We start from the raw sequence: 26931 nt of genomic DNA, 5'->3' as shown, positions 1-26931 counted from the left end.
TTCTCAGGTTCTTTCCTTTGACCTAAAAAAACCAACAAAAAAAAAACAAGTGAAAGAACAGAAAGAAAAGATTGATCAACTATCACACCTTGAAGATTACATTGTCATGCAGATACAGACCTAGCGCACTTTTAATTTAATTTTGTGTGACATCGTATGTCGTGAAATCAGGCACTCACCAAAATAATGAAACCAACGAAATGGACATTTTTCGCTCTTTGGGCAATTTTTATCAATTTTTGAGGGAGGCCCCAATTTAACACGCTTATAAATCATGTCCTTTTAAAAATTAATTTCAGTGTGAATTCTACAGAAAAACATTGATTAAAAGGTACAAAAATTGCAATTTTTTTCGCACTTTTCAAGGACATCAAGCTTTGGAAATAAATCACCAAACTTTGACGCCTATATATCTATCTATCTATCTATCTATCTATCTATCTATCTATCTATCTATCTATATATATATATATTTCTTGGCAATTTTTTTCTCGCATGACATTATGGTGACCCGCTCGACAGCAATCGCAAATATCTCGTGAGCGCTTGATTCCAGTCGTGTGGTGATACATTTTTATGATTTATTACTAAACCTGTTCAGGTTCAGGAATAATCAATGCATGAGCAGTTTAGAAAAGAAAAGAAAAATAATCCGCCCGTGTAATATACAGAATAGTTGAAAATTAAGGACAAAAAAGCAAGTTTGAAATATATAGGCCTATATTTATTATATTATTGTGCATCCTAATACAGGTTCTGTTATAGAGAGACATTTTATATAATGAAAAGATCATTGCTATGGCTATATATAGTATTATAATATAGCCTATCCAATACTATATTTACTAACTAAGGCCCTACCCAAAGAAATGAAATTTAATTTGAATGATTACAAAAAGATATATGTATTGTCTTCATCCAGTGTCCAATTGTCCCCTTAGGCTTACCCAGATCAAATATTTAAAATAGTAAAAACACTTTTAAAAACATCTCAACACTCAATTGAGATTTTTTTAAATATACAGATGCCAGTGCCAACCTTGATGTGTCATAGAAGAAAATATACCGGGTATTTGAACTGCATGTCGCTCCTCACTCCACCCAAACCTCTCTACATAAAAATTAAGTGTCTAGGCAGACAAAAATTAATTAGTTAAAAGTATCATAAGATCCCTGAGGAGAATGTATTGGTTCTACTGTTCACTGCACTCATATTTGAAGACAAGAGGCACTAAAGACAAAGATACCTCCGGATACCGGGCACATTGGTAGAATTCAGCCGGCAGCAATGTGTCGGGTCCCGGATACCGGGCACTATATTTGCCCGGATGCTGGGCAAAAAATACCGTAGATGGCCTTACCCATTTTTCACCAAGATAGTCTTTCCTTTTATTCAAAACTTCTTGAAAACAATGAAAGCTTACAAACATTGAGCCGACTTCGACATGATACTCTGAAATCACAGGATTCACAGAAGACGCCATGTCGGCAAGTAAACAAAAATAAAAATGACGTAGTCAGCATGTCGGGCAAAATTTGTTACAGGAAATGCACCCGGGTGCTGGGCAGGATTACGGAGCCTCCTTGAACGTAAACACTCAGTCCGGTGCAATCATTTGATCACTTGTGCTGCTCGTCAGGTAGGCTAGGGAGAGAAGCCAAGTGTGTCTCCGTCTCTGTCTCCTCTGCTTTGCAATTGATCTGAAAATGTGAGACTTAGATCTAGATCTAGATCTAGATCTATATTATAAGAATAAGAGCATGCACATTGACTTTGATATTGAATTTGTTTTCAAGATTGTCGTCGAATTTCTTGGACTTTACAGCAGTAGCCTAGAATCTATAAAATCTGTTCAAATCAGTGTCAGTTCCAGTGTCAGAGTACTATTGAGTGTATCACCATTACCATGATCACCAATATTTAAAAATGTTATAGCCTAGGCCCTATTATATGATTGAGCTGAATTTGCTGATGTCCAGCCTGTCATTGCAATTATGTTGTGAAGTTGTATACAGTGGAACTCAGATTCAATGAGGTCGCCGGGCCGGCGATTGTCAAGATTTCCGCGTTTAATTCCGATGTGCGTTTTTCATAGCCTCAGGTATGTTTCGCTTTGGTCCCTAACCCTAACCCTAACCCAAGCCCAAACCCTGACCCTAACCCAAACCCTAACCCTGACCAGGGTTAGGGTTAGAGACCAAAGCGAAACATACCTGAGGCTATGAAAAACGCACACATGATCGGAATTAAACGCGGAAATCTTGACAATCGCCGCCGGGCCTGACTTAAAATCTCGTTGAATCTGAGTCCGAGTGTTCGTTTTATAGATCTAGCAAACACGAGGTTTTGTGTTTATAATTACAGGCGCTGAGCAAGTAATGTATTATAAAGAGAGAAGTCACAAGTATTGCCTCAAATGCCTGCATATTAAATAATATTATTAGATCTAGAATCTAGATCTCTAGATTCTAGCAGGCCTAGCTGTGTAAAAAAAAGACCGACTCGTTCAAATACACACGCCTCCTGTGTCTTCTCCATTGTTTACCAAAACGTTGTGTTGCTGTGTAGAGCCTAGCAAACAGCAACATTTGATTTCATAGACCAGCGCACAATTCATTACGTAGATCTAGATCTACGTCAAGACTAGCTTTATCATTGTAATAATGATCAGTTGCAGGGGGAAAAAAGACTGTGACGCGTTGCGACGTTCAATGCCCAGACCGCTAGTGCCTCTGCCCCCCTCCCCGACACACACACACAGCCACATGTGTGCAGGCTGCCCATCCAACCCTGACACATGCCAGAGTAGACCCGTGCGCGTGCCAAAACGCATGTGTTAGTATGAAAAAAGGCCGCTGATTGGTCGCATGCAATCGGCTAAGGTTCACGATGCATGTGCAATGGATGGTTTCCGGGAATACCGGTAGATAAAGTTCGTTCTGGGAGAAAAATGAGCGAAGCCACGTCTGCGACCTCGTTGAATCCGAGCTTGCTGATTTAAGTGCTTGTTGAATCCGGGTTATTTTTATTGATTTTAAAGAAGAAGAAAAACGGGGAATCAATCTCATCTCGGTGAATCCGAGTTTCACTGTATACGAAGTGACTGTTTCTCCGAATGCTCGGGTAAATAAACCTGATCTCTAGACGTCTATTTCTCGGTTTCCGTTCTGGAGATTTTTGGGTTATTAGAGTGAGATTTAGGCGTCATACGGTCATCTTTCATTATCACCATTATGCCTCTACGAGGACTGGGAAGAAGCATTTTTTGTATCGAAGTCAATTTCTAGAGAGCTAGGTCTAGAGATTTTTAAATGTTTGAATATTCAGATACTTCAGTTGTGGTTGGGGCAACGTTCCGGGACTAGGCTATATTTCATTTGAAAATGCGTTCAAAAGGTACTGCGAGGAGACAAGAGCTCGACCTTGGCAGTAACCTATTTTGCATTTAGTCACCCCTGAAGCAAAACCTAAAATCCTTCATGTAAACCCCCCCCAAAAAAATCCCTTCAACCCCCCCTCCTCTCCGTTCACAACATATGCGCGCGGTGCCACTCCATTCGCAAATTATCAACAAATCTCGAGAACGGAAACCGTTCGGAGAAATAGAGTTCAAGTTTATTTTCCCGAGCGTTGGGAGAAATAGAGCCGGCCTTATGTAAGGCCTAGTTTGGAAATATCTGTAAGTAGACCCGAAACACTCTCCTTTTTCCAGCAACAAAGAGAGACCAATCTCACACCTTTGATATTGTGATTAGTGATTAGAAAGGCCCTCATAGTCTAGAGAATCTAGAATCTCTAGGCCTCCTTCACTCGGTCACTAACAAGGAGTTTCCCTCAACTGATGTCAAAATTAATTTGTTCATGTGGTAGAAGTGAAGTCTGAATGGTAGTTTATTAGGAATTTAGAATTTAAAAGTTAATTTAGTAGCGGTAGAATCTAGGCCTAGAATCTAGTTTGTGATTGAAGTTTAACTGTAGAATAAAATTCATTACATAATAATTTCATATTTGAACCTGTTAAATTTGTTCAACCAAAATGAAATTTTATGATAAAAAATTATCATTAGTTAGCCTTTTGGTTGAGGGGGTAGGAATAAGGAGTTCCGTAGGAGACCTTGATGACAGGGCTGAATGTTGATGGTCGCGGTCCTTTTGTAGTGCTAGTTTAGTTGCCGGTCTACCGTGCTGTCCCAACAACAATATATGGATGGCCTACCGTAAATCTCTAGGACTAATTGACCATGGTGTATTGATCGAGTCATCAAGCATTGCGTAAGTTTTACCTGATTTGCCACGGTAACGACAGCGTTGGAGGAATTTTAATTTAGATCAAACGTGGTCGTGTTTAGGCCTACTCATGCATAATTATGGTGTGTGTGGATGGTGAATTGCCCTTGCTTATTTTGCTGGGATGAAGATTATAAATTGAAAAGTAAGCAAGTGACCAGTTTGGATGATGTTGACTCCTAGTTCATGGATAATATAATCACATCAGAGGATTTTGCAGCGATATACGTCTGACAAAATTAAGCATGACATCAATTGACTAGAGGACAGGACCAACATTTTTAATGCGCAAATGGCAGTCTGCTAGCCTGTATAAACATAGGTAGCCCTAGAGGGAAAGACTACAACCACCAAGCAAAATATTTCTTTATGGGCCAATAATAGTCCCAAGCCTGTGAATTAAACTAATCCTTGTTACAAATTGAGACGGGTCCACTGAGTAGACGACAAATATTTGCGTAGACGGCAACTAAACCAGTTGTCAGTACGATCTAGCTGTAGGCTGTCAATTGAACCACAAACATAGCGATAGACCAACAAATTAATGGGCACCCTTTTTTTTCCTTCTGAATTTACGCACAGCGATAATCCACCATGCAACTTTTGATAACCTGGATGTAAAACTCTTGGTGAATTTTTACATAGTAAACCTTAAATATTGGGCATTCTGATCATTTATTGAGTGCCAAAATAAATGACGGAACATTTTTTTATCAGGATTGGGCTTTACTGAATATTTATATCATGTGTGTATCAAACTGAACATTTAGGGTTCGGAGATTGCATATATATATATATATATATATATATATATATATATATGTACACAGCTTAATTTAAGAAAATGGGGAACATGAAAAATCATATTTTTAGAACTCCATATTCACCATTATTTTCATTTTGAGCTCCGTTGTCTATTGACGGTTAGGTACACATGGATTTGTAACCGCTGGATATAGAAATGGAGGTAAAGCTTATCCCTAACCGTCCGATTACTGGTGCCCACTGCTGACGTCGCACCTTGACCTTGAAAATATCTTTCACAATTCATTATAATTTCTGTATTATAAATCAGTGTTATTATTTTGTCTTTGATTCATCGTTTTACTGAACATTTGCTCGCCCTGTGATACCAGCATTGCTTAATTATATTACAAAAAAGGCCAGCTTAATTTATTTTAAAGAGATCAGTATGCATGATCTCTTGAGGTTTAAAAATACACACGAAATCAGTTTTCTTAAAAGAAGTTGGTGCACCCCTCACTCACAAAAGTGACCATACCTCAAAAACTTATTGAGATGTAAACATATGAAAAATTTTACAAGGCCAGAATCACCTGGATAGGTTAGGCGTTGCAGAAATGCAAATATCTATACCACCATTTAGTGAAATATTGCACATGTGGACCCTTTTCTCAGACACACACATATTTTTCCATTCTCAAGCTCTCAGTTTCTCTCACTTTAGACTATTGAGTGCAAATAAAAGTCTTGTTCAAGCTAATTTAATTAGCAATGCATGTTTGCATCTATTGATAAAGCTATTATAAGGGCCTTATGATATTCAATTATTATAGTATATGATTGTGGGTGGTTGGCAGTTGCTCTGGTGTTGTTTGCTCTTTCTGTCCTATCAATTATCTATCGTCATGATCTCTCATCCTCCTTTTTTGTGTTTGTTACTCTCTTGTAACCCCTCTAATCTTTTGGGCCCTTATCTGACCTTATTGTGTTGCAAGTGCTGTAAAACTCTTACTAAAACTACACTAATAGTATATGATTTCAAATCAGCGATTTTGTAACTCTTGACTTTATAACTCAACAGCATGAAGTTGTTACATCTTGGATGAGACACAATGTTGCGACCAGGATGTGCAGAGCTTCGGGCTCTGTTGAGCTCCTTGAATCAGCTGCGGCAAGCAGCTGTGAGACCAGTGCTTCTCTGTAGAGGTTGGTTTTATTTATGAAGAGTATATTTCATCTATTGGCTACCTTAGAATTACAAAATTATATCTGACATTTTTGCCCGTTTTGAGTTACTAAGACCATGAGGTCAGAAACCAAATGTTCTATCTACTTTATCAAAACTAAGATTGCTTGGAGTCGTTATCCAGATATTCAAAGAATTGCATTGAAAAAGCTTGACATGTTGTGAAACTCAAAATATTTTAAGTCAAATTTCCCGAAACTAGGCACTGAACCGGAATAAAGATTAGGCTGGTAAATCTGTTGGTTGTTCGGGGGGGGTTTCCATTATTCTATTCTTTTTTTTTTCCTTTTAAGGGGAGGGGGGAAAGCAGCTTACTGATTGAAGTGTTCATAAACTGATTTATTGCTTTTTGTGGAGAAGTTATCGTTTTGCTTTAACATACATGGGTGTATGATAATCTTTGTACAGTATTACTATCCTTATGTCATTTTAAATTGTCAAATTGGATTACAAAATTTCTCACTCACTGTCAATAGCCTGTGTAGCTTAAAAGTTAATTATTTAAGATAAGATAATAAGATAAGATAAGACAATACTTTATTATCCCAGAGGGAAATTTTTGGGATAATAAAGTATTATCTTATCTTATTTTTGTGTTATGCTGTGATATTGTACTCTGAGATCATATCGTGTATCATTTTTGTTGTTGCTTGTTGCCTCCCCCCCCCCCCCCCCCCCCCCCCCCACCCCCCAAGTCTGAGCTCGTCTTTATCTGACAATTACTTTTATGTCCCCATCAGAATGCCAGCGTCACTTGTCAACACAAAAGCCAGTGTCGAGTTTCCTTGTGATTCCGTCGTCAACTCCAGCCGTCCCCGCGTCAGGGGTGCAAAGCTTGGGTTTCTCTAGTCTTCGCCTGCGTGGTTTTCGACATGATATGCTATGCGTCGTGCGTCCCAGCAGGCACTTCTCCATGAAGTCGGATAAAACTACTGGTGTGGATGAGAAAGGCAGTCATGTTCTCCGTGATGTTTCTGCTGCTGCCAGCAAAGGTTCTAAGACTTTGGCCAGTGGAGGTGGCGATGAAGCTAGTGAGAGTGAGGCACAGGCGGATGGGACGTCTGAGAAGAAAAAGAATAAGCTGCTCAGGAGTAAGCCTTCATGTGTTCCTTTTTCTGTTAAGAGATTATTACAACATCTAAGTCTAAATTTTAAAAATCTTTAAAGACACATTTAATGACATCCTTTTAATGTCAGTAGATTCATGTTCAATACAATGTTATGTAAATGACTATGTATCCATTTATGTATTTTGTGAATTGCAGTGTGCATATTATTTTATGCTCCTTTCGTGACGATGTGTAAGCGTGTGCGTGTGATAAGCAAGTAGATGTGTGTGTGTGTGTGTGTGCGTGTGTGTGTGTGTGTGTGTGTGTGTTTGGCGTACATATGTGTGCACATGTGTGCGTGTTATGTGTTCGTGAGTGTGTATGTGTGTGTTCATGTGTGTGTGTATATATATATGTGTGTGTTTGTGTGTGTATGAGTGTGTGTATTTGTGTGTGTGTTTGTGTGTGTGTGTGTGTGTGTGTGTTTCGCGTGCGTGAATATTGTTTGTACATGCATTTATGTAAAGCGCCTAGAGCTGTGTTTACACGGGAGTGGGCGCTGTAGAAATGATCTTCATTATTATTATTATTATTATTATTATTATGGTCGCAAACGTAAAATTTACTTTTAAGGAATTTTCAATTAACCATTAACAGAAGTTAGGAAAGTCATTAGGTTTTGGTTTGTTATCATCTTAATAGGGTTTCTGTGAATTGATTTATAAGAGAAATGAAACTTTTATTACTACTTTAAGCTGAAAGTTCATCTAATTGAAGACATTGAGACATCTCCTTTAACTTATGATAAAGTGGTATTTATAAGCAATTTTTAATCTTGCAGTTACACCAAGGTCGAGAAAGCCGAACCCTGTGGACTACAGCTACACAGGGAACATCTACATTCTACCTCAGCGGGCCCTCATGGAGTACCTGCTGAAACCCAAGTGAGTGTTTTATATGATAGCCCCTCTCCCCTCCCTTTATAGTTAACTCTTGTGTTCTTGGATGGTAGGCTGATTTTTTTTATTTTTTAAAGTTTTAGTTATAGTTTTACAACATTTGCAATACAAATGGGTGATTGAATTGCCAAAGATTAGAGGTGTTACTAGAGAGTAACATACAAAGAAAAGAAGGAGGATAGAAAATGATGATAGGTATTTGATAGGAAAGCAGGAGCAAACCACACCAGAGCGCCTTCCAAACTCTCATGTGTCATGATTTTAATGTTTATTAATCATCATGACAGAATCTTTAAATTTGATCTCTTTTGATAATGCTAGCTGTCAAAGTGTCTCTAAAATCGGATACCTGATGGTGGAAAGAACCATATTCAGAAAAGCTGCCAGGAGAGCTACTCTCTGAAAGGGGCATGAGTTCTAGAAAGAGTAATTACAGTCGAAATTGTCTAAGATGGCCACCCATTGTTGGGGAGAAAAGTGGCTGTCTTACACAGTGTCAGTGTAAGTGGAAAAAAAAAAAATGCACAAGGGGGGAATGGGAAGTGGCCTTCTATACAGGTGATTGTCTTATACAGGTAGCCGTTAGAACAGGTTTGACTGCATTTGATCTATTACTGAATCTGTACCTGCCCCAGTATATTTATGCTATTGTAACATCTGTTGTTTGGACATTGTTTTCACTTTTTTGGGGGGGTAAAAAAAAGGTGTATATCAATGAATGTTAAGCTCTTGGTGTTGTGGAGTTCATCCAAAATTAGACTGGTTTTGTGAGTAAAGTATTTTATTTGTGCCACTGAATTATCAACACTGTCTGTTAACAGGGCAAACTTGATTAGTTTTCGTATCTGTCAACCAAAATGTAAAAAAACATGTGTAATACAGATTGAAAAGCATGAATTTATAGAGTGCATAGAAATGTTTTTGAAGGGTGTGGAGAGAACTACCATCTTTACCCACAATCTTGATCCACCCCATAGGAAGAGTCCCCTTTTTCTGTCTAGAAAAGTTGGCAGCTTTGAGTTTTATGAGATAGCAAACCCCTTGAATAGCATTCTATTTTTGTTTGCAGTGACATTGAAGACCTGCCAAAGTATACAAGGCGGAGTCCGTATGCTGATGGTACCCGTATCACATTGTACCTGAGATCTGATGTAGAAGAAGTGTAAGTATGGAGCTTTTCTCAATCTGCTTACGGTACAGTGAGAAACACCATTTAGAAGTAACTAATGTCCTACAGGAGTAGGTGAGAATGGGTCAAGAACTTTTTTTAATGTTTGAAACTAAGAATTCTGTAATTGCTTGAGTGTTGATTTACAAGAGATGATTAGTCGGAAATGTGTTTTATATTTTTTAATTTGTTCGAATCAACATAGTTTATATATATTCTAACGGTTAAAGGTGAACAAGAACAAGATTGCAAAAATTGTGTTGTTTTGGGAATTTTAGCTTTGTTGGGTTTTGTGTTGGCTTCTGGGTACACTGGTGTCTGTAGAGTAATGGTTAGGGTCTGCACCTTTCAAGCTAAAGATGAGAATTGTATTCCTCCATGGGCAGAGCTGGTTGTAACGGAGTAGAAGTACTCGGGTATTTGTACCTACGTTACAATTTTCTGAACTTTTACTGTACTCCAGTACATTTTGAGAACCAGTACTTTTACTGTACTCCAATACTTTTTATAGAAGTACTTTTGAGTATTTTTAAAGTACATTTTGAGTACTTTCGATGCTTAATGAAAGAGTAAGTGCCAGCATTTCTGATCATAACTTACGGAACAAACACCCGTGCGGGCACTGCCGATCAACCAAGAGTAAAAAGTTGAGATCAAAGAACTGCCCGTCACGTCAAAGATCAGCCACTCTCGTGAATGTGATCACAAGCGTTGTAAAACTCCATGAAACGGTACAATGATCCCAGACGGGATCACACTGAGGTGTGCTGACCGATGCGTTTCTTTTCCCCAAACATCGCACTCGCATCTGAGCTTGCCACCTGAACTCACATCACTCACTGGGTTGGTAGGGCCTACCAGTTCGCTCCAGACAGGATCACATCGAACTGCGAACTCTGCCCTGACCATTGAAGTTGAAGGCAGTTTTTCTCTATTCCCGAATTTTGCGAGACTGCCTTAATTTTAATTGGTGTGGTCACAGCGTAATGGTACGTAACGACAAAGGCGGGGGGACTCAATCAGAGATGGAAGGCTACAATTTTTGGACAGGTAAAGGGGAGGGGCAACTGGATAAACATAAAGATATCGAGACGATATGCTAATGAGTGTACGGTATAATATTAAGGCATGCCTCATGTTACCATGCTACTGTGATTGGTCATCTTTGCTCGCCATATGTCATAAACCCACCCAGGGGTCACGTCAGTTCATGGGTCACTGTAGATTCTTCCTTGGCTTCGTCGGCTAAGATCCCGTATTTCCCTTACTCCCAAGCACTGGAATCTTAGGCGGAGACTACTGCAGTAGAAAATTTTTGGTTACACTACACTTACTAGACTGTAGGAAATTACATGTAGGCCTATTTTGGTTTGCCGTGGGCGCCGTGGACTACACAGTGTGGCCAAAATCTGTCTTACCTCTATTTTAATCAATTGAAACTGAAGCTAAGTTCTCAATGTATATCAATCTAACAATTTTTTAGGCTACCTAAATTTCTTTTTAACTATTTTTTGTGGTTTGTGCTTAAGGCTACCTTGATTCCTTGAGGATTTGTTCATGAAGAATTCAATGCACGTTTCCCTTTTTTTGCTGGCCATTTTCATCAATTTTATTTTTTCTTAAGAGCTACTTTGTCTCTACATTTTCCAACTTGGATACTTTTCCTACTTTCCGACCTCTAGGACTGACTTACATTTGATCTTATTGTCTTGCTCAAACATGTTCTATTCATGATATCACTTATTCACTAGTTGCAGCTGTTTGTTTGCGTGGTTTTTTTTCAATTTCACGAACCATTTCCATCTACGTTCAGTGCGTATATTCAAATTCAAATGCTTTGTATACTGTTTACATTATTAGTAATAAATGGCCTAATTTGTATACGAGATATGTTTTCAATAATATGATGTTTTGCATTAGCACTGAATTGTTTTGTCATATTAGCAGAAAGTACTCAAAATGTACTCATAAGTACTTTTTTAAAAAGTACTTGTACTCAAGTACATTTTACAGGAACGTACTTTTACTGTACTTAAGTACATATTTTAGATTGTACTTAAATTTGTACTTAAGTACCTTTTTAAAAGTACTTTAACAGCTCTGTCCATGGGGAAGGTCAATTACCTCTGTCTTTCTGCTGCGATGTAATATCACACTCAGCCCGAATTATATGTTTGACGGGCAAAGGCAAAGCAACCATCTTGTAAATTACAGTCGAAATTGACCAAGATTGCCATCCATTGTTGAAAAGAAAAGTGGTTGTCTTAGACATCATGTTGAGATCTTGGACAGTGTCGTTATAGTATAGAAAAAAGCCCAAAAAAGCATAAGGTGGGTGGGTAGGATGAATTTGTCTGTACAGATGATTGTCTTGGACATGTGGCCAATAGGGTAGGCTCGACTATATCTGTATTGTGTTGAGGGGCATAAAACGTTTACTATTGATCAATAAAAGTGTACACTCCTATGCTTCTGTACAGGCTGATCACAGCTGTTACCGGCCATTACCTCTGTGAACACACCACTCAAGTAATAAAGGTTCTAGCATGAACCTGCAGTTTCACGTTTTGGTTACTTGTAAAAACTGCCCTTTCAGGCATTTGATATGGGTTGCTTGTAAAGAAAAATTTGTTTGCTTCATGTGCAATATGATATCTTTGAAGCAAAGTCTCACAGATTGTAGTTTAATGCTAATGATATAGTAGGATACATGTAAGAAATTTTAATGGTTTCGAAATGTTATTGAGGTGATGATATCGGACTCAAACACTTCAGTTTATTGCGAAGTTGTCCTTCACCTTTCCACTTTGTTAGGCATTTGCTTACTCAGCTAATCTAGGTTAAAGCAAGGTACATGGACATCACAATAGTCGTTAAATGCTATGGTAAATAGGAAGGCAGTAACAGGTAGAAAAGAAGAAAAATGGATCAGGCACTGCTGTCCACGCTGCTATAGTTAAATCTGTAACGACAGAGAGCAGACATATCATCGGTGTTGCAAGCAATCCACTTAAGTCCATTTGGGTACTTTTTACACAGAGACAAAAACAAGTTGGTTTTTTTTGTTGTTGTGTTGTTCCTATCAGGAACCATGAAAAGCAAGAATGTTGTAAGCCTTGATCATAGCATTTAACTGTATTTTGGTGATGTTGGCAGGTGTGTCTTTGGTAGTGCTTTTGGAAAGTGTAAAAATCGAAGTTTTGACCTAAATGGATTGCTTGCGATGGGGGTGATATTTTCTAACTAGTCTTTTTTTTTCAGCACCTTCTGTTAGTAATTCATGGTCACTCTGTCATGTGCCTTCTGACCCATTGTTTTGTCAGGCAGTTCTTTTGGCCTGTTTTGCTTGTAATTAGGAGCTGCTGGTATACTTTTAACCCTGTCTGGCTTTTGTTCAGCTCTATTCTAAATTGCTGACCTACACACATAAATAAACAGATTTTCTGTATTTACAGCCTGCCATTAGTAAAGTTGGTGTCATCCTGGGCTATGATGCGGATTTCCCTGGTTCAAATCCTAAGTAGGGCATTTTTTAACTTAGGTAATGTGGGGAGTTTTACATTAGTTTCAATCTTCTTTGCTCTATCCTATCAGTGATGGAAGTGAAATTCAGAGGTCCAATCTTTTGAACAACCTCAGTGTTGAAAGGGCGTATCAAACCCATTCATTTATCAATTACTAACACGACTGATCAGATTTCACAAAAATTATCCTCTTTCTATCCAGTGCCCTGCGCAAGTGGGGAGGATTTGACACGCTAAACAAAGAGAAGGCTCGTCTGCGTGGCATGGAACATTCTGGCAAATGTAAGTGTTGGACTTGATGCAACTTCATGTCAAATTACTAGAGGCTGCAAGTATGTTTTGTTAATTCACATTTGAATTATGTTACAGCTTTCATTCTATCAAAAGCTTTGTACTTTGTATGATTTTTGTCTCCAACTCCATAAGTAAGGAGGAAGATAGCACATAAATTTGGTTGTAAAAATGTTAACGAAATGTTTGTAAGAATAAGGAATCAGCTGCTGACTGATAAGTCATAATGCTCTTCCCATGTTTCTGTTGAGTGATAAGTCATAATGCTCTTTTCATATTTTTGCTGAGTGATAAAATGATCTTCCCATGTTTCTGTTGAGTATTGTCATGATGCTGTTCCCATATTTCTGCTGAGTGATAAGTCATGATGCTCTCCCCATGTTTCTGTTGAGTGATAATGGAGCTTCTTTACTTCTAGTGTTCTGTCTGGTTGTGTCAGTGTTGGTCATAAACAACCATAGATATATTTGGAAGAAAATCTGACCATATTTCCCATCCAGATGATGCCTCTGACTGGCGTTCCATCTTTTCCGACATGAGTGCCTCAGGGTACTCGAATCCAGACAGTCCAGATTCCTTCGCCATGCAGGGCCACAAGCCGGACACAAACCCACATGTACGTCAGCTCTTGACTTATTTGATGTAATCATCATCATCATCATTGTAGGTAGCAGGGAATAAAAAAAGGGTTTGAGACTTAGTAGACTTTTCAAATTTAATGTAAGTTCAACGTTTCGCCTTGTAAAGGGCTTCTTCAGGAACATGTACAAAAAAATATCATCATCCTCATCCTCCTCCTCCTCATCATCATCATTAGGCCTATCATTGTAAACAGAGAATAAAAAAGGTTGAGACTTGATAGGATTTCCTAAATATATTGTATAATACATCCAATTTTTCACTGTATGGCTTCATCTGAAACATTTTTAAAAATATATATATTAAAAAAATGTAATATACATTTTTTAAAATAATTATCTTCATAAATAATCATCATCTTCAGTGCTCAATATTGTTAATCTGTGTCGAGAGCGAGCTCATGTTTAAGCTTTAACTTTCTTTGCTGTGTAAAGAAAAAGGAGCCTTTTCTGATTTCTATGAATTTCTGGTGATATATCATACTTCTTTTCACCCTCATCAATGTGATCTGTAAATACAGAAATGAACAGTTTTGTTGAAATGAATGAATTCGTTGGTTTCATTGATAAGAAGTGAAATGGCACTTTATATGTGCAAACTGTTAGGACTGTTAATAGTATTGTCATGCAAGTGTGAGATTTATGCTTTTTCTAATGACATTTCAATTTTCTTTTCTTTTTTTTCTGTTTAGGAACCTACCTTCTTGAAGTCTGGGTCAACAAAAGTTGTCCTGTCTGCAATTCTTGTGTAAGTGCTGTGCTCTCATACTATGGAAACAAAGACCATATCTCTAAGAGAAGTGCTTGAAGATTTCTTTCTCAGCTGAAGCTTTTGTCAAATAAGATTTTATAATCTGGTCTGAATTCCAAGCCAAGAAGGCAAAAGAGGCAGAGGCAAACAAAGAATAAGTTGTTTCTAGAACTTGATTATATAGGTAATTGGAGAACACTAGGATAATATGGGGTTGAGTTGGGGTTTTTTTCTTCTTTTTTTTAAAGAGCATCCAAGCAGAAAAATGAGTGATTAACTATCTTCTCTAATGAACTTTTCAATCTGGCCATTGAAGAAAAAAAGCTAAGTGAAGAAAAAAAGCTAAGTGTAAATTCTGTTAACTGTTTTTAACGTCATTTATCATTATAAGTTGTTACTTTGTGAAATCATATTTTATATTCTAATGATAAGAGTGAGCTGAACATGGAATTGTCTGTACAGACTGAAAAGGTATTGACGTCAAGATGGGGGGGTGACCATTTGTAGCCCTCAAGTCTTGATAAATCAAACAATTTGATGATCATTGATATTCTATTTCCTTTGTTTCTCAGCAACGGAGCCAACAGTCTGTTCAAGCTCATCGCCTGGCTGTACACAGGTTCTCACAGTATGTTCTCTGAGTTCATCCACTCCTGTGCTGACACCATGAACCAGGCAAGTCTTGACAACCTCACAACTTCTAGAACTCTTCCTTGCCCCTTCGATCACTACAACCCCCCCCCCCCCCCCTCCTTCTGAATGGACATGTCATTAGCTCAGTTGCTATCCTGCCATGCTGGACTATGGTGTAGATGATGCTGATTCAAATTATGAATGTGTTTTTATTGAACTTAGGTCTGTTTGGTGAGTTTTCAAGGCTCTCCTCATACTTTGCTCAGTCCTATTGCAGATAGAATTTAAGTTCACAGGTTCCATCTTTTAAATAAACTTACAGGGTGGAAAGGGGCGTTAAACCCATTTCGCCGTTTAGACCAGGACAGGGAACGTGAAAGTGTTTGTTCGTGACCTGTACTTTGATGCTGGGTGAGAAAAGTAATGATGATGATACCATACTGTACCATGTGTCATTTCTAACTCTCTCCCCCCCCCCCTAGTAATTAGTAATTAATATAGCTTGTGAAAAGTCGATAAGTAATAAAACAAAACTGCCTGTCTTGAAAATTAAAACCAGTAGTTTCCAGTCTGGCGGAAAGCAATAGATCTAATATCTTGAGTGACATATGTTTTAGTGCTTGTCTTTGTCTCACTTTAGAGAGCTTGGGTATTTCAACGAATTTCTGCCAATTTTCTCCTGCTTTGGCCCCTGAGATATACGGAATCACCTTTTTCGGCCTGTGACCTGGACTAGCTAACCCATGCATAATTTACAGCTTTGCTAACCAACAGATTATCATTGCTGTGGGCCTGGTCTCATTTCATATATATTTGATACTAGCTGGGTACCCCATTTGATGAACGAACTTAATCGTCAAGTCATTGTGGGTTAAGTGCACACAGCATGTGAACGGAAGTCGTGAAATATGTCTTGAACTGCATTGAAATACTAGAACTCTGTGTGGACAAAACAAAGCATTTTGGAAAAATCGGGGAAAGCAGTTGACGTTGATTTTTTTTTAAAAGTTAGGTCCAAGCCGCATGGATGCTATGGACGCCTGCAAAGTTTCAAAGGTGTGGGTTAGGTAATAAGGGAGGAGTTTGTGCACAAAGCCTCCCAAGTCCACTTTTATATATATATATATAGATACTACTTTTTTCCCCTGACAGATTATCCTGGCTGTGGGCCTGTACCACTCATTCAAGAAGCCGGACACTGACCACCCGTATGGTTATCGGAACCTGCGCCACATATCCTCTCTCATCAGCGGTGTTGGGATCTTCTTCCTGGGCACGGGACTCTCCTGGTACCACAGCATCCAAGGCTTCATGCACCCCACAGACCTGGGCTCTCTGCATTGGGTGGGTTCCTGAAATAGTAGATTGGAACCAGCTTCGACAGGACACAACATGTTTTGAAGGAAGAAAAATGACAGGGTTCTAAAAAAAATGGAAGGAGAAAATTAGATATTCATTTATAAAATGTGAGGTAGCAAATTTTTCAAAGCACCCAAAATGTGACTGCCAGATTATACTCTGTAGTTTTCAAATGTATTTAAGAGTTCTGCCAATAAATGACCTTAGATTGAAATATGCTTCATGTTATGTTGACCTATTGTATCACACTGTTTTCTTCTGTATACTCATATTGAAATAGGAGTAGATTGTGTACTGTTGACTCGAGATAGGCATAACAATCTGATTGATCTCCAAGCCTGTTCTGCTTAGCAGAGAAGCCATCGGGTATTTGACGCTTTGTTGTAAAACACTGTGTTTTGTTTGTTTTCAATGGTACCTGCATCTCTGAGCCCCCCCCCCCCCCCCCCCCCCCCCAACTTTAAATGTGAAAATCTCCCAGTGAAAATGTACCTCTTCTACTTCTACTGTTTGGTGCCTTATGCTGTCTGCTGAGGACCCCACAACACTGCGTCCAGGCGTTTTCCCTTGACTGCAACATAGGCAAAGGTCTTGTAAGAAGAAAAAAAAAACGACGCTCAGACTGTTACAATGAATTTTCTTACCTTCATTTCACACTAATGGCTTGTTTGTTTGAGTAAAGAGAAGCTCATTGACACGATAAATGTCATTTAGACTGTGGAAAGAGTATGACAGATAGACAGAAACAACAGAGAGAAGGAGAAGAAGTAGAACTCATCAGTAACGCCATCCAACCACCCGATCACTAATGGCTTTGTGATTTTAGTTTGCAGACTTTAAAATTAGAAACGATTTGGCGACGTCATTGTTTAGATGAAAGCATGAATCTGATATGTTGGGTTGGGTAAAATAACTGGAGAATTGGTGGGTTTGCTTTTTAAAAATCCAAGTTTGACTCTAGATTAATGGAAAGAGGATTTTCTAGACGCTTGATTTCTGCCAAATATTTTCAGTTAAAATGTGTCGAAGGAGAAAATGCTGATTTGCTGCTTTTATATTGCCAATTGGATTTTATTTCACATGTTGTTGTTTTTTTATATAGTTGCATAAATACTTGAAGTATCTGTACACTTCCTTTCATGTTTCCTCTTTTTTTCCCAGTGTATCGCGACACTTGTTGGCTCTTTCATCTCTGAAGGAGGTAAGTAGTATCAAAGAGCGCGGGGGGGGCTGTTGTGTTGTTTTGTACTGAGTTTTGGTTTAATTTTTAGAGGGAGCAGGAGAGATCGTGTGTGTTGTTCTTGTTTTATTTTTTTATTTTTTTCCAATTTGTCTTTTTAATAATGAAATCTGTCTGCGTGAAGATGTGGGGTCAAGCTGTGATGTTTAGAGAAGGATGTATAGATGGGTTTAATTTGCTCTTGTAAGGTCCTACGTATGACCTTCAAATTAATTTTTCTTTTTTCTTTGAAGGTGGCACCTCTGTTACGTTTGTTGTTTTTTTTTAATCACTTTTTTTGGAGGGCACCAGTGTTTCTTTTCTTTCCCTCTGTTGTTTCTGTCTGTCTACTATTCTTTTTCTGTACACTATGTAACTGCTGTCTTGTCAGTGTGAAAGATTTTACTAAATGTAAATTGGAAATGTTTTGAAAGTCATATTCTAAAGTAGAAAATGTTAAGAAATATTAAAACCACGATAGACAAAACACCGCTCATCTTTGTGAAAATCTGTGTAAGGTTAATGTTTGAGTCTTTTATTTCCTTCCAGCTACTCTGGTCATTGCTGTGAACCAAGTGAGGAAAAGCAGCAAGGAGTCCAACATGAGCTTTGTGGAGTACGGTGAGGCTTCCGTAATGCTCAAAATTTATCGTTTCGGGATTGCCTTTTTTTTTTAAACGTTCTCTGTGAGCTCTAGTATCAGTTGCATGTGCACAAGAAACACTTTGTTGAAATTCAAATTTTATATGTGAAAAAAAGCAGGGAAAATGTTTAATCTTGGTACAGCTGTTAAAAGAATGAAAGTTTTTCTTTCTACTGAAAAATTTGGCTTTCTGTGCATGGCGTATTTGAACAGTTTGCATTTTTCACGCATCTATTGTTTCTCTTATTTGTTTATTTTTTTTCCCCTCCAGTCTTACGTGGGATAGATCCCAATGTCAACGTGGTCCTGCTGGAAGACCTGGCTGCTGTGGTGGGCGTGGGCATCGCCGGAGCGTGTATCACCATCTCCCATGTCACTGGCTCTCCATTCGCTGACGCCGTCGGCTCTGCCGTGATAGGGACCCTGCTAGGTTCCGTGGCAGGCTTCATTGTCTACAACAGCACCAACCAGCTCGTGGGCAGGTGAGCTTGGGTGGCCGTGGGGCTTTTTCTGAACTCTTCTCCTTGATGTGTGGAGGAGATTTAACTTCGTTTGTATATGTGACGGTGAAAGTTAATGTTTGTTCTGTACATGACTTTGAAATTTTGCATTGTTCTCATATTTGATTACAAAATTTGTAGTTTTTCTCTTCTTTGACTGATATTTATCTGTGATTTCATTTATGACTGAAATTTAATCATTGTTCTCTTATTTGACTTACACTTTTAAAAAATATATTGACACTGTTCATGACCTCCATCTGTCTTCTAAGACAACTACTTTTCTTCCTGGACAATTGTGGCCGACTTGAACAGTTTCGACCGTATTTCCAAGCGGGACAAAAAATACCACCTGTCACTTCCTGGGTCATTCCCACAGCCCGCCAAAATTACCGAATTGCCGGCTACTAAAAGGTGATACCACCCAGATTGGCTAGGACTGATTTAACCTGTGACGGGTACAAGCGTAGCAAGGAAGAACAAAGTATTGCTTTACTCTTTCTTTGTAACAATGTGACCTATAATAATAAAAATAATCATCATCATCATCACCATCACCATCACCACTGCCTCTCTTACCCTAAATCAAGGTATAGGCCTCTAACAAACGCTTTCCACCTTTTTCTATTCCGCGCTAGCCTCTTGATGCTATTCTATGTCTTCCCCCTTTTACGATAATAATGATTGCACTTATATAGCGCATGTCACTCTCTACAGCAAACTCCATGCACTTTAAAACAATTATTGTAATTTGTAGGTCTATCCCCATGGATGAGCGTCAGGACATCAGTATGCTGCTAGAGCGGGACCGCATGATCAGGTAAACTTTTTTTTCCCCAGAAACTGTTTGCTCTACTCTTGTCCAAATCTTTTTTGGAGCTGTACAGAGTTTAAAGGCTTTCCATCTTGTCAACTGGTATATTGACATCAGCTTTTCTTTTTTGCCCCTTGGATTGTAAACGATATTCTTGAAATCTTTCAGATACAGACTCGCAGAAAATAATTAGACATCTCTTTGATTGATAATTTGAATATTTTCATATAATCCCAAACTGTTCAAATGTACTTAGTCAAAAATTTTGTTTAAAAAATTTTCTGCATTTTCTTAATCTTTGGCATCAGTTGCATGTGTTCTTGAAATATTTTGTCAAAATTCAATTTCTAAATTAGTGTTGCATAAGCAAGAAAAGATACATGTAGTTTTTTTTTAAAGCTTGCCTTCTTGGCTTAGAACTGCTGAAAAACCAACAGACAATATCATTAGTAAGATATGTAATTGACTGCACCTCAATGTCTGGTCACAACAAGAGAATGGATCAGGTTTTGTTTTACGAGTGTCATGAATACAGTCTCTTTCCTCTGCACCAGATCCCTCCATGATATCAAGGCCACTCAAATGGGTGGGATCGTTCGGTACAAGGCAGAGGTGGATTTTGATGGGAGGGAGATCACCAGGGCATACCTGTACAAGCAAGACCTTGAGCTGTTGCTAGAGGTATACTTTGTGGTTGATACTACCGCTTGATGATTGTCATCATCATCATCATCATCATCATCATCATCATCATCATCATCATCATCACTGTTATAAAACAGTTTAAAGTCAAGACTTAGATATTTTGTCTAAGAAAGTGTTTAGTACTGTCAAACGTGCCTTAGCAGTCACTTCTCCTTAGCGTCATGTGTACTGATGGCTACCGCTTCATGACACCCTTTATTTTTCCTATATTTATTTTATTACCTGTCTATTGCCGCCCGAGTCCAACGTGGCCTTGGTCTTCCACAGTTTCGACAGTACTTGCATAGTCCTTGTTATGAAGTGAGCTCATCAACAGTCTTGTTTCCGCAAAAGCAGATTCGAGTGACACTGACAAGCAGTAGAAGGCGCAGACTTTATCGGAATACCCACTTACCATTTGCTAGTCTTCTTACTTCTTGCTCTTGTACTGTTTTAGGTGACTGTAGTAACAGAAAGGGTTGATATTTAACTGAAAATGCTTGTTTTGTTTATTTTTTATTATGCATTGAGAACTTGCATCTGCTGTTAGGGGTTGAATGTTTGTTCACACTTGTATGTTCTCCAGAGGTTGTTGGTTTTTTTGTCTTGAGAATGTAGAGCTAGTACTAAGTTTTTATCTTTGTTGTAGATGTGTGAATGGGGGTGGTTGAAGGGTGCCGCTGTTAGATCCTACTTACTTATTGTTCCATCCATTGATTGTTTCTGTCTGTCTGTCTCCCTCTTTCATGAGGGGAGGGGGGGGGGGAGGCGATTGCTGTGCTGTGGTTTGCCCCTTCTTTCCTATCAAACGTCTGCCATCATTATCTCTCCTTCTTTTCTTTGTATGTTACTCTCCAGTAACATCTCTAATTTTCAGCATATGTTTGATTTTTTTTTTGTGTTGCAAGTGCTGTAATATTCCTACTAAAACAAAACTAAATTCTTCCCCCACTTTTACTTTTAGTGATTGTTAGTATGTTGATGTGCTTCTTTTTACTTAAAACAAATATTTGAATTCGAGTGCGATCGATGCACTTTAACCTTCGCATGATTTCAATAGACAGACCATTTTAACTTTTGTTTACCCTGACTAACAAATCCTGCCTGAATTTTTTTTTTATGATGTTAATTCATTCTTCTTTTTGTGATGGCAGTATGCTTTCATTACTTCTTTTATTCCATCATCTAACATTGTAGGAAGCCCAAGGTTTGAAGACTGTTGAGGATTTTGAGATCTTCATGATGAACCATGGGGAGAAGATTATTGATGCCTTGGGGGAGGAAGTTGACAGGATAGAAAAAGCACTGAAGGTAAGATGAGCCCTTTTGTCATATTTACTTGCTTTTCTTGCTATACCAGTGGAGCCTACACTAAACGCCACCAGCAAAGCCGAGCCTACAAGTGATTTTCCTTGTTTTCCATTCGAATCTTTTTTCTCCATTTGTTAAACCTACACCCAAGCACCCATTTTGATCAAAAATGTTTTGAAGTCGTTTAAAAATGGTTTGAAAAACTATTGTGCAGTTATGGGTCAAATTTTTTTTTTTCTTCTATTTTCTCGAATTGGTATTTTTTAAAAATCTAAGTTCGATCTCCTCCCTAATTTTACCTTGAAATGGCTTCATTTTTTCTCACAATGTACATCTATTTGCTCTAATATAGCCTTTTTTTACGATAAAAATGTTAATCAGTGTTTTCAACCAGTTTTCCTGAAAAGTTTTTTTTTTTGGTGCTATTTGTCCATAGAACATATTTTCATACTTCACAATTATTTTTATGTAATATTAAAATGTCTTGAAATATTTCATCATTACATAAGTGCTAAATATGAAAGCCAGTGGATGAAAACTACGCGAGAAGAGAACATCAAAATTTGTGTCACGACGTAGTGGAATCAGGCGCTCGTCAATTTTTGGGCATAAGGGATGGTGGGAAAATATCCATTTATGTTGAATAGAAGTCATAATAGTTGCGGTTGAAGGAGGTTGGGGTCGCCTGGCTTTAGAGGTAAAATTAGCAAGAAAATGGCCACCAAAGTTTGGTAACTTCCATAGCCTGAGAGTCCTTGGTAACTGAAAATTAACATTTTTTGTGCCTTTAATCAATGATTTTCACTAAATTCCAGACGAAAATATGTTTTTAAATGGACATATAAGGTGTTCAGCCAAAAAAATGAAAATTAGAAAAATGCCGATTTCTTTGATTTAATTATTTTGACAAGCACCTTATTTCACCACGATGCCTCACATTTGAAAATTTTTGCAGTCGTCCGATATGAGGGAATGTTTGCGTGACCATTATCGATGGTTTTGTTTTTACTCGAACAGTTTTGTTTTGTTTTCAAAATGAAGACATCTACAGAAAAGTACTTATTTTTGTATTTCAGGCCAAGCACCCAGAGATCAGGCACGTGGACTTAGAAGCCTTGTGAGAGTCACCGGCAGGATGTTAGAGTCACCGGCAGGATGTTAGAGTGGGTGGTTGGTAGGCGCTCTAGTGTAGTTTGCTCCTTTTTTTCCTTCATATCATACATGTATTGTCCTTATCTTTCCTCCATCTTTTCTTTGTTTGCCTTTCTGGTACTTTCTCTATTCTTTGGCTCTTGTATGACCTACTTGTGTTACGAGTGCTGTAAAAATTTTACTTTGACTAAAAAAATGGATTTTGGTGTTGTAGTGCAAAGCTTGTGATGCATACAATCCTACTGGTGATGTGCATTTTGAAGAAGTGTGAAGTGAGTGGCGGGTGCTTTGATGTGATTTGTTCTTTCTTTCCTTTCAAACATCTATCGTCCTCATCTTTTCTTGTTTTCTTTGTATATTACTCTGTAGTAACAGCTCTATTCTTCTAGACTGGTATGACCTATTTGTGTTGCAATTGCCGTAAAACTCTTGCTAAAATTTAAGCTGAAATGAAGTGTGAAGAATCTATGTTTGTCAACACAAAGCAGAATACTTATGTTTTTCTTCAGTCTTTTAAAGTTGATGGGTATTTTTTTTTCATTTTTGTATGGACTTACTGTCACAATTTTTATACAGAATTTGCTTGCAGTGAGACATAAGATTTTGAATATTCACGCATGATCACAGCTCAGGTGCAGAATTATGAATGAGAAGCTCAGTATTCTTTTACATTTTTCAGGAAAACATTTTGTAAAACTTAATCCCTATGAAGGTATAAAAGTAGTTGAATGATTAAGAATGCTAAATCGGAGCCCCAAATAGAAATCGTAATTATTACTTATCATTGACAGAGTTTATACAAAAGTAACAGCGGTTCAGTTTGTGCCAAGAAAATGAATTTTTGTCTTATTTGTTAATAAAAGTTTCATAGTTATGCATGGTATGGGTTCTTTTAGACAAAAAATCTAATGTAAACCTCTTATTGTTGATTTAGATTGACTGCAAGTATTGTTGTCCTTAAAACAGGCATACCATTATTCCATTTTTATTTCCCATTGTTTCAGTTGATTTTATTGAAACCGGGTTTCAAATCCATTTTTTTGCAATCCTTAATCTGGCACTTCCTTTATTGAAACATGCTTTTGTTTTCCATTTAACCCCGTATTAGTTGTGTCTATAGTCTTCTTAGGTGCAAATGCAGCATCATAAATTTTCTGTTATTTAAAAAAATCCCAGCGACATCCCCGTTAAAATCTATCCATTTTTAATATCAAAGGAACTTTAAAGTTTTACTTGTTAGTATAGTCTGCGAAACCAACAGAAAATATATATAGAACGCGGGAAGAGAAAATGGAAGTAGATTGGATACACCTTGAGAAGATTATTAATAAACCTTACCCACCAAGCCTTACTATTGAATTCACAAGAAAAGAAAGAAAGGAAAGCCTGAAAGTACTAGGAGGAGAGGAGAGACTTATCAGACCTAAAGGAGATGGGATACAGCTTTTTCAGAGGTGGGGACTATAGCCTAGGACAGAAGTACATGGCGAGCTCTTTTTGGTTGAGCACTGACTGAGAATGGGTGGTGGTGATGGTTCGTGAGGAAATGTGGAGAGTGGAAATTTTGTTCTTCAAAAACATTGCTGAGGAGCTTTATAAGAGTTGGCTGTCTATATTGAAACTTGTTTGCATTGTCATCTTAGATTATCTGTTCTTACATGAACACAGCAGTGATGGTTTCTCGCAAACGTAATTGCACGTTTATTTTTTTGTTATGATTTAAGGTTTTACTTGGCATTATGACATACAGTATGCCAGAGTTCTCCTTTTTGTTAGCAAATTGATGGTCTAGCCTCTATTGTACTAATAGCGAGCTCAGTAACAGAAATCGGGGGACTAGGAATTCATAATTCATGGTAGTTTGACCTCAACCCTGTCCCTTGCGGTTTCACTTTAGAAACTTGTGTAAGTGTTGTCTATTTTCTCCTCACATCATGATAAGTAGAACAATATTGTGTATTTTGAAAAAGGACATGTGAACAGTGTGAGGGACCATAGTTAACTCTCCCATGTAATATGATTGAGGAAATAGGAAAGTGCCACATGGTCTATGTATTTTCACTGTGTATGTAAATGCCAAGTGCCCTGTGCACATCCGTTGATCTCTGTTTATTTATCCCATAAGTTGTGTTCTGTTTCCAATGATTTGAGCGAGTGTAATGCCTCAATTTGAATGTTTCTGTTTTTCTGCAACATTAAATGGATGATTTGCTAAAAAGTGGTTGCTTTTGAGAAGAAGTAATATTAGGTTGTTTAGAAGACATATATGCAGTATGGTATGATAGTTTTTTTGTGACTCTGTTTATAACAATTGTTATGAAATGTGAATAGGTTTTCTTTTTTGTCTTTAAAACTGTGAGTATTGTACATGAAATGTCATAAAATGTGTTCCCTTTTAACTTACAACCGAATTTGGCTTGACTTTGTGTTATTAGAGTTTCATCATGAGAGTTCTGAAAAATGGAAGTTTTGTCATGAGTGTCGGTTGTGGGCATCTGTTCTTCTGATGTCCCCAGTTTCATAGCATGATTCTGAGACCATATATTATGTTTTTTATAAGACTGTTTTGAGAGCATAAAAACTTAATTAAGCTTGGGTGTAATTGGGTTGGGGGATGAATGGTTATTCACCGTAATGAACAGTCCATCATGCATGTGACCATTCTTTTTTTGTTCTTGTTGAAATCGCTTTTTAATTTACTGTTATCTCCTATATAACTTGTTTACCAGTATGTACTAATATCGACAGCTTAGTGCAAGACTCCGCCGTAATCTATTTTGAAAAGTGACATATCGTCACGGTTCTGAACAAATGGTGAAAGTCTTCTTTTTTTTTTATCCCTTCTAAGAAAACTTCTTAAAACCATTCACATTTCTTCAATGATTATGACTTAAGCGATTTTGCCATATCTTAACTTTTAAAAAAAAATGTATTAGCACTTTTTCAAAAAATTTACATAGAAACATGCAGGGGTCATTACTGAATTCAATTCTGTATCAATTCAGAAATGGCCTAACTTGGACTTAGGCCATTTGTTCAGCACCATGACGGATGGAGTTTTACACTGAACAGTCGATATATTTCTAGAGATAACTTAACAAAGCACTTGGAGCGAAACTGTTGAAATCTTTTTGTTCTCTCATCCCTCATTTGTTTTTGTATTGAAGATGATAATTTGAGAGGGGAACCATCCTGTACTATGATGACTGTTCTTTGTTGTTTTTTGCCATAATCTGCCAGTTGAATGAGAGAGGTTATGACGTGGCAAGAGTGTCGCGCCGTTGTTGATAAAACATGAGATTTGTAAGACAACGTTATGTTGTTGCATTCATTAATGTTGAGGATGAGGAAATCTCATATCCGCCATGTCTTGAACAAGTCAGTTTTTGTAACTGTTGTATAGTTTGTAGACATAGTAAACACGCATACTGTGCACGTTGCGTGTCATTTGTGTTTGTGCCAAGGCTGTAGATGTCATTTAATTGGCAAACTGTTCGGCTGTTCGAAGCCCAGAAAAAAATATTTTTAAGGAGAGAAAAAAAACTGTTTCTTTCTTTTAGAAATTATACCTACATTTTGTATCTTTCCCTGTGCTTTTCAGCATTTAACATTCAAATTTCAACAAAATATATCTCCAGCACATTCAACTGATACACTGCTTAAAGAAAGTGCTTTAAAATAGAAAATTCAACAGTTTGGGCTAAGCACATCTGAACAGCTTGCCGACGGTATTTTTTGTAAGAAGAGATTATACCCGAAGCTGTTCAGTAGTTCAGCCAGAAGTTTCAGGTCTTTCTTACTGTATTGTTGGGAGTTGTCTTTAATTTTCTCTGTCATTGTCTTTCTTCCTATATGAGCATCGAGTAATAATGATTAGGCCCTTTGCTGTCGCACATAAAAAGACATGAGTTGGTTGCTAGTGTGGGGAAGTGATTTTATGGAGTATCTCCATCTGCCT

At 37.8% G+C, this 26931-nt stretch overlaps 1 protein-coding gene across 2 annotated transcripts; it reads left to right on the top strand.

Moving 5' to 3' along the window:
* Nucleotides 1-1311: 1311 nt before the first annotated feature.
* LOC101857448 (zinc transporter 9) lies at nucleotides 1312-23081 on the top strand. 2 transcript variants are annotated; one of them, XM_005110871.3, is made up of 17 exons: nucleotides 1312-1709; nucleotides 6114-6238; nucleotides 7019-7369; nucleotides 8169-8271; nucleotides 9356-9448; nucleotides 13181-13260; nucleotides 13770-13885; nucleotides 14600-14655; nucleotides 15231-15333; nucleotides 16444-16635; nucleotides 17812-17851; nucleotides 18419-18490; nucleotides 18784-18994; nucleotides 19770-19832; nucleotides 20381-20507; nucleotides 21708-21821; nucleotides 22898-23081. In XM_005110871.3, the coding sequence occupies exons 2-17, from the start codon at nucleotides 6145-6147 to the stop codon at nucleotides 22940-22942; spliced, it is 1860 nt and encodes a 619-aa protein (XP_005110928.1). In that variant the 5' UTR covers nucleotides 1312-1709; nucleotides 6114-6144; the 3' UTR covers nucleotides 22943-23081. The 2 variants fall into 2 exon arrangements, with proteins under 2 accessions (XP_005110928.1, XP_005110929.1); XM_005110872.3 differs by having other exon boundaries at nucleotides 1369-1640; nucleotides 22898-22984.
* Nucleotides 23082-26931: the final 3850 nt, after the last annotated feature.

Source organism: Aplysia californica, unplaced genomic scaffold, assembly GCF_000002075.1.
Source record: "Aplysia californica isolate F4 #8 unplaced genomic scaffold, AplCal3.0 scaffold00957, whole genome shotgun sequence".
NCBI classification, from domain to species: domain Eukaryota; kingdom Metazoa; phylum Mollusca; class Gastropoda; order Aplysiida; family Aplysiidae; genus Aplysia; species Aplysia californica.
Note: the sequence above shows the minus strand (reverse complement) of the source record. Positions and strands in the feature narration are given on the sequence as shown.